The 13,890-nt window shown below is 36.4% G+C and overlaps 1 protein-coding gene across 1 annotated transcript in view; it reads right to left on the reverse strand.

The window, feature by feature from the left end:
* EP300 (E1A binding protein p300) overlaps positions 1-13,890 on the reverse strand; it is an 86,824-nt gene that overhangs the window by 48,908 nt on the left and 24,026 nt on the right. The window contains exon 3 of the mRNA XM_060777112.2: positions 3,387-3,563. Coding sequence (XP_060633095.2) covers positions 3,387-3,563 — 177 coding nt within the window. The remainder of the gene's footprint in view (positions 1-3,386; positions 3,564-13,890) is intronic.

The following is a 13,890-nucleotide window of genomic DNA, read 5'->3' on the forward strand; positions in this document are numbered from 1 at the left end:
GTCAAAGAAGAGAAGCAGGAGCTGGCACCTGACTCTAGATCCAATAGTTGATAGAATCTTGTATTCCAGGATCAAATTGTAACTTGAAGGACCAACCCATATGAAGCATCAGGTCCACAAAAGATAGAACATCCTCCGTGGGTGAGGCAGGGTTGGACCTTGAAATAAGGGCAAACAAGGGAAACTGCAGTTGGCACCACACAAGAACCCAACCCCAAATCCGAGGATTTCATGGCACGAGTAGAGTGAGCTAGAGATTTCCTGGCCAAGGTATGATGTTTGAGAGGATGGACCTGCTGAACTTTAATAAAAGGGGACCAAAGATTGATCAGACGGAACCAGTGCAGCTGTGGATGGATGAACAGCCGACTGAGACAGAGGAGAAGAGCAAGGAAGGTTTTTAAAATCAAGTCAGGGTATGTGCTGTGGTTTTAACTTTGAATATGTTTTAATCAGTTTTTATAGATTTTAACTGTGAATTTTAATACCATTGATATTTAATTCTGTTTTAATGATTGTATATTTTTAGATTTTAAATTGTACAGAAATGCTTTTAATGTAAGCCGCTTTGAGTCTTTTTTATGGAGAAAAAAAAGCAGGGTATAAACAAACATAGTAAACATAATAATAATAATAATAATAATAATAATAATAATGACAATTGACACTAGGAGGTTGGGACAGAGATGGTCAATACATGGCACAATGGGACAGACAATGATGCTGATACGAATGGTGGCACTTTATGTCTTGTAAACCATGATATTGCCAGTAATTGTAGTCGTGACAATATGCTGGAGAGGATGACATTTTGAAACACCTGTACTTGGAGTGATGTCAATGATGCCTAATAATTACAATTATTATACAATACTAACGTATTATGATATCTTAGTACAGTGAGCCTTTCCAAGAATGCACATCTGTAGTAATGATGCCTTAGCACAGGGCAATGATATCAGAGGCCCTGGGAACAACAGTACTGAAGTATACAAGAGTAACATATGAAGATGAAGAAGAGGAAGAGAGCTAAGGGGAGTATCAGCTTCTCCATCTATGGTGAAAAATGGCATAGTGGCCAGTTCATCAAAGCAGGAACTGGGGTTAGAGGTTCTTCTGTAGTACCCTGCTGACAGTGCACAACAGCTGAAGGTGTAGGTTTTGCAAAGAATAATTGATTCCACCACCTATACAGAACATGAAGTCACACAAACAAATCAAACTGGGGAAATGGCCATAGGGGTTTGCACATTGAAACAGGTCTGTCAGGTCTAAGCCACAATAGGAGCAGGGATATTAGTGATAAATCTCAGGGAGAGCATTCTACTCAGGTGGGGGCAATGCAATGTCCAAGGAAATGTTCTTAAGGAAATGTTCTTAACCCTTTATATTTTCTATTCTTATGGCACTTTTATTGGTGTTGAGCAGAAGTTGCTTCCCAGCATAGTTTCTACAGGCTTCCCCAGAGTTAAAGTGACACTGATATAATCAAGGTCAAACCATGGGATGGTCTTGATGATGGGAAAATCCATCAAAGCTGACGTGAAAACCCACAAGAGGTGGTTTGTTCAGGGATGGTCTGTTTGACTGGGATTGAAGAAGTCTTCATAGAATCATAGAATCAAAGAGTTGGAAGAGACCTCATGGGCCATCCAGTCCAACCCCCTGCCAAGAAGCAGGAATATTGCATTCAAATCACCCCTGAAGTATATCATAAGGATATACTTCAGGGCAACTCTAACAGAAAAGTCCAAAGCAACCTGCTCTGAATTGAGTGACTTATACTTTATGAGTGAGGCCAAAGCCACATAGAGAAGCTGCTGTTGTGGAGAAACTGAGAGTTGTGCCCCTCTCCTAGGGACAAAAACATTTAAGAGTGACTGTCCTTTTCTGGAATCTTGCCACTGCACAAGGTGAATCCTTTGAAAGAATAGAGGAAGATCAGAAGGCCCTGAGGGCACAAACAGTCAGAAAACATTTGAATGTAGCAACAAGCGGATACACAATCCAAGAGATTTTGCCAGGTAAATCCAATGTCAGAGTCAGAAAGAAATTGTAAACCAGAGAACAAAGCTAAAACACACAGAAAGGCAAGTCTAAAAAGCTGTACGCCAAAGTCATAGAGAACCAAAACTGAGGAAGCACTAAAGACTACTTCTCAACTAAGATGCTGTAAAGGTGGATGAAAAGAAACAGTGTTTAGGCAGAAACCACAATGGCTTGTCTAATATTTTATAGGCATCATCATTACCAACAAATTTTATAAAACTTTTCAAAGAAATGAAAGATTTCTGGGAAAAATTGTATTTCAAATTTTCCACTACAAATCATTGTTTAGTATTACAAAGTATAAATTCAAACTGAAATAAATAGAAGTCAAGAGCATAAACAGAGACAATTTAAAATTCAAAGCCTACAGACTTTCAGTATTTCGATGCTCAGCAGTACTAATGCCTCACCACAGACGAAATAAACAATGTATGTATATACACAGCACATTTAAAAAAGCAAAAATAATTCAAAAAATCAGATAATATTTTAAAGGGCCAAAGAAAATAAATGACATTTCCTAATGCAAAAAGGCAAAGAAGGATGTTGCAAAGACACTGTACTAGGAGCTTGTAAACCATCTTCACTCAGAAATAGGGTATTTGTAATTTAAATAAAACTGTTTTATAAATGGCTCAATGCTGAAAAAAATTCAAAGCTTTGAGATGCTCGATGTTGTTGAATACAGACTTGGATTTTTCTACAGAAAAGCTAGGTGCAGTAAGTGAAAAACAAGGAAAACATTTCCATCAAGACACTATGTAGACGGAAAAAGTGTAACAAAGTTGTTTGAACTTTAATATGCTATAGGACTACTGCTGGATGCTGTATTGTGAAAACTGGGAAGCAGGGCACAAAAGGGAAAGCGAAAGACAAAACTTCGCTGGAAAAAGAACAAGAGACTACTTAGGCTAGATCTACACTGTCCTATATACCTATGATCCCAGATAATCTGCTTTGAACTGAATGATATGAGTCTCCACTGCGATATAATCTGGGATAAGAAGATAATCTAGGATCAGATCCTGGGATACAGGACAGTGTAAATCCAGCCTTAGTCTTTTGAACAACGTGCAGATACACACAACCATTTTTTTAGTTTGTGTAAATAAATATTTTCTGAACTGGACGCAAAATAGGTTTAATGTAGTAAATTTTTATAATCACATATTAAAACATAAAAATGTCAAAATCACTTGTGAAAAAAAAGTATGCCCCAGCCATAATACGTCTCAGCCACAAGCAAACAATAGCACATTGCACAAGTTACTAGGAAAGAAACAATGGGGAATCCTAAATAATTTATGCAACTGTTTGATGCAAGAATTACTACCTACCATGTTAGGCATTACTGAACCAGGCACTGGCTTCTTGTCCATTGGGAACTGAGGCAAGCTGTTGGGCAATACCGGCTTATTCTGCATCTGAGGACCAAGCCCACTGGCTCCAATTGGTTGTCCAGTGTTCTGGCTGTACGGTGGGACATAAGGACTGGGGTTGTTCATCATTCCCATCTAGAAATTAAGAAATGATAGTTGTTTAGAGATTTCCATTTTCCATTTGGTTGATCTAACAAAACATTCCATAGGTAACTACTGTTTTGGTACAAAAAATAAGGTTTCAGTACACTGTAGGCAGCAAAAATCTTGACCTGCATATTTACTTAAGAGCTTTGTCTCCTCCCTAAACCCACTTATATGTCAATCTAACTAATAATAAAGAAATATTTGCCACCATTCTGTACTATAATTATGACTATTTAAATTTCCCTTTATTTTTTAAAAAGCATAATTTAGAAGATGTTCCAAATCTCAGATTCTATTTCTAGCTGATATTTATGTTTGGTTGTTCGATAATTTCACAAAAGAACATATCTCTGAATGAATGTAAAGCCAAGCAACATTTTCAGTTTTATGATCAACTACTGAGCCACTTTCTGTTCATAGGTCAGGCAAAAAGGTGAAGCTTAAGATTTGATGCATCACATTTATGATGCATCAAATCTTAAGATGTGATAAACATTAGCATGTATATAGAAATATAGTTTGATCTGGCAGTTTCATTTACTTCTCATTACCAGTCATAATAAAGGTAGGCAACCTTGCATCCTTCAAATATTTTTGATATCTCTCACAATTCATGATCTTGATACATAGGCAGAAGGTAATTATGGGGTTGCCCATCACTCAGCAATAGGACATTATTCCAATCGTTACCCTTAGATGTATGGGTATTGTTAATTCAAGGCCATTCAGAAGTAATAAAAAACATAGATTTAAGTCACTGATGTAGCTTAGATGTCCCACTTTGTACTCCAGATACATCCAAACTTCAGAAAATTTCAAATGTCTAATCAGCTGCTGTAAACAATCTGGGCCCTCCGGTGAATGGGCCTCCAAGAGAACATACATTCTCTCACAACTTAAAAACCAGGATAGTTTTCTCCTAGGTTGTCAGGTGGGTATTTTATCTTGCAATACTTCTATCTGTATATATGTAGTAATTATATCTCTTGGAGATGGGAACTCAAATCCTATGAAAAAGATAATTTACATTTCATAAACACCAGAAAGTTTTTATACACTATTGTTAATAATATTATGCACAAAAACCAGTTTGCATCCACTGAAAGCAAAGGTGTGTCACTATTTCAGCCACCCATGTAGAGGATTCTCAAGCATTTCAAACTTTGGCATTCATGATAAAGAATGTTCAACCTATTTTTTAAAAAAAATCTTCTTTTTCTCCCCAATTCATTTCTTGTCCTGCCCTTCCAATTCTAAGTTTATCTTTTATTAGCTACATTCCACTTAAAATATTTTATTCAAAACAACTAAGGAAGTCCATTCACTTGGAAAACAAGGCAATCTCAAATTGTTAGTCCTCACTACAGGTGTGATTTACATAACCATTGTCTTACCATTAATCAACTGGGTCTACTCTGAAGCCCAATGTTCATGTTTTCTAGATGCACTACAATTTACTAAGGAACACACTATTTCCTCCCGTGCACCCACAAAATTGATTTTTTTTTTTGCTGTTCATGATCAGCAATTATAAATTTAGTTTTAAACAGAATTTTAAATGAATACAAAGCAGGATAGTAATATCTAGTAGGTTCAGGAAATTATCACAGCAGGGTATAACAGATCTTCACTGGTTCCTAATAGAGATGGAAAAATATGAGAGAAATTGGAACTTCTATTCTTCTCCAGCCATTTTACCCCAGAAAAATGAAAAAAGTGTTTCCGCAACATTTTTATAATGAAAAATAAAATATAAAAACAATACATTCAAACACACACACACACACACATTATCATACCACACCTTGTTTTAGTTTCCTTTTTCAATACTTCTTATGAAAATTAATGCTTTATGTTGATCTGATATTATGATTGGAGGAAACAACATTTTCTACTAAAGCTGATTTTTATTGTTTTTGTCTCTGGTCCTAACAGGCAAAATCAAAAAAGTTCAGTTCAGGACACTATAGCTCCAAAGCAATTAAATTTAGTGAAATAAATTCAATTTCTGATTATTATCTGTATGGTACTTTTAATATACCAAACATGATCATTTAATGCCAGAACAGATCATACATTTTCTGTTCCTAAAGTTAAAAAATCAATCTGTAAAAATCCTAATACTGCATTATTTTCAGATTTTTTAAAAATTGAATTTCTCACTCTTCTCCCAATTCCGAAAATACTGTATTGTAATATCTCAAAAAAATTGGAAATTCTTAATTTTTATGTTAAATGTGCAGACTAGCTGCTTAGCCATTAAAAATGACCTTCAGTATCCTGCGAATATGGCTGGCCTTGGTTGAGTATCTCCAAACAAGTCAACAGCTATTTCCTTCTTCTGTCTTCACCTCCAAGCTGGAGAAGCCAGCTACTGCTCTGCACCAGGAGACAGCTTGACACTCATCATATCAAATTCTTAATAAAAGGGTAATATAAACAGGCATTAGATAGCTGGTCTATATGTATCAGCATAATCCACACTGACAGAAAGGGTTCTCCAGGGTCTCAAATAGAACCCAAATATGTTAATGATTCAACTTGGACCTCTGCATTCAAGGCAAGTGTTTACAATTGAACTATGGCACTTCTAAAATGGAAGACCTTCACCCCTAATAAGTAAAAAAAATACCTTGTGGCCCATTTATTATTTATTTATTTATTTATTTATTTAAATCTTTTATAACCCGGTCTTCTCGACCTCCGAAGAGGGACTCAGGCCAGCTAACAGCGGAAAATTCATATACACATAGAATAAACATAATAGCATCATAATACATTAATACAAAAATACATTAAAATATAGATAATTTACGATGCAGGATCTCCCAAAGAAGGTATGATCCATCATTCTTTAAGTAGATTAAAAAAAGCCATAATTTTCTCTATGTCCCTCTATGAAACTGAACAGACAACTATGGCTTTTATTAGTGTATGCTCCAAATATGTTTTAATATTATAAATATAGATAATAAAGTAATTTTTAAAAAAGAGACATTTGTACACTAAGATTTTACAATATATGTATTGGTTTTAATCAGATCTAAACTACCTAGGGTGTAACACTACCTCATGTTATCTAGCTGCAAAACATCAGAAAAAACAAGAATTCTACACTGAATATATTAGAGACTAGCCGTCCACTGCCACACGTTGCTGTGGCCCAGTCTGTGAATATGTGCTTTGTGTGTGTATATGTGTATATGTGTGTGTATATATATTTTTCATATTTGTGTGGTTTTGCGCATGCCTTGTTTTTTTTTTTTTTGGCCTTTTAAGTCTTTTCTGCTGTGTTTTTCAGTGTATATATGTGTATGTGTGTGTGTGTGTGTGGTTTTGCGCATGCCTTGTATTTTTTAAAATAGCTTTTTAAGTATCTTCTGCTGTGTTTTTCAGTGTTTTATGAGTGATGGTCACTCATTGGCCTGATAGGTGTATTGTGTCCAAATCTGGTGTCAATTCGTCCAGTGGTTTTTGAGTTAGGTTAATCCCACAAACAAACATTACATTTTTTATTGATAATAGCCATCCCCTGCCACGCGTTGATGTCCCAGTCTGTGTATATGTATTTTGTGTGCTGTAATGTATTTTGCATTTTTGCCTATTTAAGTCCTTTTCACCGTGTTTTCCAGTATTTTTATGAGCGATTGTCACTCGTTGGCCTGAGGTGTCTTGTGTCCAAATTTGGTGTCAATTTGTCCAGTGGTTTTTGAGTTATGTTAATCCCACAAACATTACATTTTTATTTATATAGATATGTTCATTAGCCACAATCTATTTTATGTGGAGATCTCATTTTCAGCAAAGATAAGCTTTTAAAGTATGTCTGAATCACAGGTTGTCTCTGGTTACAATTCTAAGAGCCTTCATTAGCATTATTAACAAGTTCCACTGACCAAATAAATGTGCACAATTAAGAGGTCCATCTATATCTTAACTATAACTCCTATACTGTATATTTTTACTTATTGCTTTACTATTCTTGATAACAGTACATACAGTTTTGCTGCCAAAAAATTAAAACATTTGCCAATACTGTACTTTGAAAAATCTACATAATGCAATGTTCCTTATGAAGTGTGGAGTAGGCAGTATAGTAGGTCCCTACCACTAGAAAGCTGAAATAAATTTAAGACATGTAGTTTTGAGTAACAATAATAATTTGGGGTGCTAGCTTTGATTATTTAGTTTTAAAGACGTAAGAATCAAGTTCCTCACCTTTCCTACTAGTGGAAAACAGAAGCCACATTTTGGCTTCTAGCTATATTGTTTAGTTTGCTCTGATTCACTCTCAGTCAAAGTTACAAGGTGGCTGTCTTTTTGTAGCTCGAACTTAGACCTTCAAATATTACTATACCAAACAGCCTAGCCTAAAATCTATAGGCAGGAGTATTCTTCATTATTAAAGGAAGTCAAAACATGCACACCAATTCATAATCTACAGGCAGCTTGAATATTTGCAGTCAAGTTTTATATGCATACAGATAGTCCCCAGGTTACCAGCAAGATAGGTTCTTTAGGATTGTTCTTGAACTGAATTTGTATGTAAGTCCTGGGAAAAGGTGCCTCCACTGGTGAATTTGTAGTGTAATTCCAGCCATTTTTGCAGTTTTGGGTAGCATGGGGAAGGGTTAATACCCCTATAATGTTTGTTTTGCTGCTGTCTGTGCCACTATTCAGAAGATTTCACTTCGGTTTCTGTTCCTGTGAAAATTGGATTTTGAAAATTTGGGGTTGTCATGGAAACAAGGAATCATGAAAAAGCTTCAGTGAAGGCATCTTTTTGCAGAATAAGATTTCAGTATCCACGAGAAGCCATGAAACCAAATCCCAAAAGATATTAAGGGCTCGCTGTACATTTGTATTGTTTAGATTTACTACAATTTCGAGCATTTTAAACATGATTTCGCTGTTTCATAGCCAATCAAGACTGAACCTGTGTGTCAAATGTGTGGCAGACCTCATCAATTAAAGCATTTTAATTTGGTCATTACTCAAGAACCAATGAAACAATTCTAAATACCCACAAGAAGCAACACTGCAACATCTGCCTGTGTTTTAATTCACAAATATATCAATCAAAACAATTTTTACTTTGAAGATTCAACATAGTAACCAATTGACTGCAAGATTGCTTTTATACAATATTTGTCACTGTTACATCTAGGGCAGGCATGGGCCAGCAGGACTGGGCTGGGAGGGAGGGGGTATTCACACACTGGGCAGAGCGGGCCACTGAGATGTAGGGCCCTGGAGAAGCCAGAGTAGGGCAAGGTTTGAGTCATCCTCTGGTTGTCCTCCCAGCATACGGACAGGGCTGCTTGCGGCAACTGCTCCGATCTTCCTCACCCGATCCTTGGGCTGTCCTCTTGGCATTATGCCAGGAGGAGGGCAAGACAAGCAATGGCTGAGTGTGCTCTGGAGGGCTCTCAGTCACCACGTACTTTCATTGAGCTGTCCTTGCGACATAAGGATGGGGCCGATCACAACATCCTTATGTCAGGAGGGTGAGACATGCGGTGGCTGAGAGAGCTCTCAGCTGCTGTGTGCCTTCCTCCCCATCTTTTTGGCATAAGAATGTGGTGGATCACCATGTCCTTGTGCCAAAAGGACAGGGAAAATGAGGAGGGCCTGAGGTAAGTGCCCAGGGGGTTACATCCAGCCCCTGGGCCTTAGTTTGCCCGTGTGTGATCTAGGGAGTATCCAGCATTCTATTTGTAACTCCACAAATGTGTGAAAGTACACTACACAATAACAGTAATCAAAAGTGTTGAGACTTACTATATGGAAATGTTTTCGTTTCCATCTCAACATTTTAAGTTCAAAAGCTTTTTAAATGTAACTGAGCCCAGAGTCAACAACCTAAAATGCAAGGATACCCCAATAAAAGTATCATGCTTGCAAAATAAAAAAACTGCCCTCTTGTAGAGATCAACTGTATATTAAATTCATAACTGAAACCATCTTCATTATGTTTTGGATCATCCATTCCTTGCATCTCACACTTTTACTAAATGAAGTGTAAAAGCAGTGACTGTTAACTTATGTAGAAAGATCATGGAGTCCACGTATCAGGCAGAATCCATTCTTTACTTTTCTACAAATAAACCAAATCACTTTATTGTGCTAACTGTAAACTAAGAGTGAACTTCTCAGATACTTAATCAGTAGAGGAAGTTTAAGCAATACATTAGATGAACCTTCCAAATCTGTTGTGTTTATTTTTTTACTACAACTTCCTGACCGCTGGCCATGCTGGTTAGAGATTATGGGAATTGAAGAGGTTATCAAATTGGAGAGGTCTGCAATAGGTAAAACTTGAAATGTAAGATACTGCATCAGACAACTGATATAGTAAACTCTGTACTGTCCATATCAATTACTACTTGCCTTAGGATTCCAGATAAGAAACTAAAATGCCAGGATCTGAACCTTGGTTCTTCAACATGCAAAATACATGGGCTACTACTGACATATGTTCCTTTCCATAAATGAGATCATTTATTTATTTATTTATTTACTGCATTTGTTGACCGCCGTTCTCAGCCCTAGGGCGACTCATGCTCCTGATTTCTAATCTTAATAATTCCCATACTTATTAGTTGTGCCCGAATTTACTGCTACCATACTCATAGTCAAAATATATGCACCTACTGGGCCCATACCTTTTTCCTGCCTGTGCCACACCTAGCAGGAATCGGGCTTCCAAAAAAGCTTCCCATGCCATGAAAAAGTACCCTAGAAAGGATTTTCAAAGGGGACAGGTGCTATAGCTGTGCTAAGAATAATTAAACCTTACCTTACCTGTGATCCTCCCCGCTCTCAAATTACTTTCCTAACATTGAAATTACGTATCAAAGAGAGTTTTCCCTCCAATCTTAACTGCAGCATGGCTATAGGAAAAGCTTGGGTAAGAAAGAAGGTATGGCCTAACTAACTATTGGCCACAAACCTGGTACAAAGCTGATGGTTCATTACATCCAAACTATAGTTCTTCATCCATGCTATATTTCACTGGTGGGAGACACCAATGTATAAACTTCAACAGGAAGCTGAAGGACCCTATATCACATCAATTCCCACACACACATCCCAATTTGAGGGGGGAAAGAAATCAGCCCTCAAATACTCCAAAAGCACCCCGCAAAGTCTTTGGAGTATTTGGGTTAGTACCAAATTTGAAAAGGGTTCTTGTACTCCCTTTGTTTATTCCAGGCTCACACAGCAGAATAAAAAAGGGGTACAAAAAGCAGATGGTTTTAAAGAAGCACTTTCTGTTTGGCAAAAAAGAGACCTTGGAATAAAAAGGCAAGGGGTTAAAATTCTCTAAAAAGCAAAATGGACAATGTCTATCTGCCACTAGTGGCCATTTTGATGACACAATTTCTTTTGACCTCCACACAAAGTAGTAGGTATGGGGAGCCTCAGACGGAAATGGCTTTGAAAAGCTGTATTTTCTTTTCTCTCACTATACTGGAAAACTACAATTATCCAAACAATAAAATAAAAATGACTACCCATGTTTTATTTTTAAATTATCTAAAATCACTAGAGCAATTAATTTGAAATTGTTACTTGATAGTTTTGTAAAAATGATTATTCACATAATCTAGCTTTGTAACAAAAAAGCAAAACATTATAAAAAGTTATACTAGATAATCACAATGCATGTCCTTAGCTGTTTCCAATACTTTCCTCAAACTTATCTGTAATACTGGATTTAGGACTTTCCAAATTAATTTTTAATTGTAACTGGATGCCATGCACGAAACTAATTTTTAATGAAAATACACCTTAGCATTACACCAGTTTGACAAGATATATTAACATGGTTACTGAATGCTGATCATTAATAAAACAGGACAGAGTTCTGATCTAAAGAATCTATTTTAGTTTATTTTAGAAAGGTAGGTTGTAAACATGATTGCTGGAGTTGCCTGAATAAGATTGGGAACTGTGAGACCCACTAGATGTTCTTGGACTGCACATCTCAGCAGTCCTACCCAGCATAGCCAGTGATGACAAATGATGGGAGATGCAGTCTGACAACAGCTGGAGGGTTTTATGATTCCCACCTCTGCACTAGAATGATAGAAACTGTTGATGCCATCAACCCAGTGTAATAAGAAGACAAATATTTACAGGTACTGGTTATTGTACATGATAATTAAAGATGGATTAGTGTCCATTTCAAAAGCCATATTAAAATAAGTATTTATTAACCACAACTCCAAGAGCCTTGCAGACAAACCAATGCAACAAACGAGGTCTAAGAGCAGTCACAGAACAGACAATGGTCTGTATTCAGTGATTACAGGTGAACACAGCAGTTATTCCAGATATACAGAACAGGAATATATTCCTTAAAATACTCAAAATTTAAGAAGCCTCTTTAGGTGTAGCAGTTACAGCACAGATTACACTGGGATCTCCCACTGCAAAAACAAAATTTATTCTTCCATCATCCATTAAAAAGAAAATATAAGACTCCAGCCCCATGGCAAAATCTGCTGGCTCTTCTTAACAATGGTTCTTAGAATAGAGACTTATTCCCTAGCTTTAGCAGTCAAGAAAAACTATAGGCCTTACACGGACAAAAGAAATTATAATAGTAAAGGCAAACATTTGCTAAATGCCATGTTAAGTTTATAAAAGCTAAACAAAACTTTTGTTTTTAAATGATCTGATACTGTAAAGTATACTGGGTCTTTAAGAGTCTACTAGAAGATATGCACATGAAAACAAATGGATGAAAATGCATAGGTCTTAATGTCCATGGATATAAGCTATCCCGTGGCATCTAATACATGGGAACTGTACTCCTAATAACAAATTGAAAAAGTTACCATTTGTATTCTAACTTCAGGGTCTCACAATAGCTAATGATAAGCACAGGAGCTTAGGAAGTTGCTTTACATTATTTGACACAGTTGACAACAGCTTTTCAGACCATCAAATCCTGTCTATAGGTTTGAAGGACTGTTGAACAGTTATTAAGTTATGAATCCTATACCCGCCAAAGCACTTTATCCCAGTACATGTAAACCTGCTGTTAAATTCAAACTATGCCCTTAAAAAATTGTTTTGTTTTGTTTTGCCTAGAATAACTATATCAGTTCTCAGAGTCAGGACATCAGAAAAGTCCAATCTGGTTTTCCCCCCACTACTTTAGGTGTTACACCTATCTAAATTGCAGATCTAAAGAGCATTTATAAAGTGACGTATAAGTTTCATTATTAGTTATGTTACATTAAGATAACATTATCTTCAAATAGAAGACTTCTATATTACAGCTCAGACTTATCCAAAAGGAACCAAATTTTATAGGAATTAAAAAAAATTCTGATATGCATTCTCTTGCTATTAAATGCAATTTCCCAAGGTCTGTACTGAAGTGATTTGATAATATTTTGAGAAGTCTGATCTGTACATAATTTTCTACTCCTAGTCAACAATGTGCTGCTGCCTATAACTCATTCTTTTAGGATTTGGTACCTTTTGGAAACAAACTCCACGAAGATGTGAGATAAGATTTCCAAGTAATCCCAATCAGCATAGCCATAGTGGCTGAAGACGTAGAGATTTGAAATCCATCACATGTAGAATGGACCACTCTTAAGAGTAGAAATAAGGACAGTGTGAATACTGTTCAACCCACAACTTTTGTGACACTAGCTAAAAGAAGCAATTTTCATACAAACAGCATTTTCAATTGTACCTAAGCTACAACTGCTTTCACTTCCAAAGTATCACAGAATTTTAAAAAATCTCTAGTTTCCTGCCCATTTTTTCTAGACTTAGAGTTATTAAGGGCAGATGGTTGGAGAGAAACATAGATCAAACACATCTGCTGTCAGCTTGTACCAATTCCACCTCAAAAAAGTGAAACCTGGGCTCTCTGCCAATCTTATTGAATGCACTATAGAATATCAGCCTCCATTTCACGTTTCTTCTTTAGCAGGCTTATAAAGAAACTTTGTGTCCAAATGACATAAAGCTAAAACTAAAATGTTTCCCTTTCTGCCAATCCAACAACAGCAACACCAAATTGCACCTAAAAGATGTGTTAAGCACCAACTTTTTTTACTACCCAATTCTAAATCAGAAACAACCCCTTTCATATTTACAGTGTTACAATGTAGGCTATGTTAGAAGATCAGCATGGTGTAGTGATTTAAGCAGTGGACAATAACTCTATAGTTTAAGGTTTGTTGTGTCTGCTAAGCCATGGAAAACCCACTGGGTGACTCTGAGCACATGACACTCTCTCAGCTTCAGAGGAGGGAAAAGCCAAACCTCCTCAGAACAAATTTTG

Source organism: Anolis sagrei, chromosome 5 (genome assembly GCF_037176765.1).
Source record: "Anolis sagrei isolate rAnoSag1 chromosome 5, rAnoSag1.mat, whole genome shotgun sequence".
NCBI classification, from domain to species: domain Eukaryota; kingdom Metazoa; phylum Chordata; class Lepidosauria; order Squamata; family Dactyloidae; genus Anolis; species Anolis sagrei.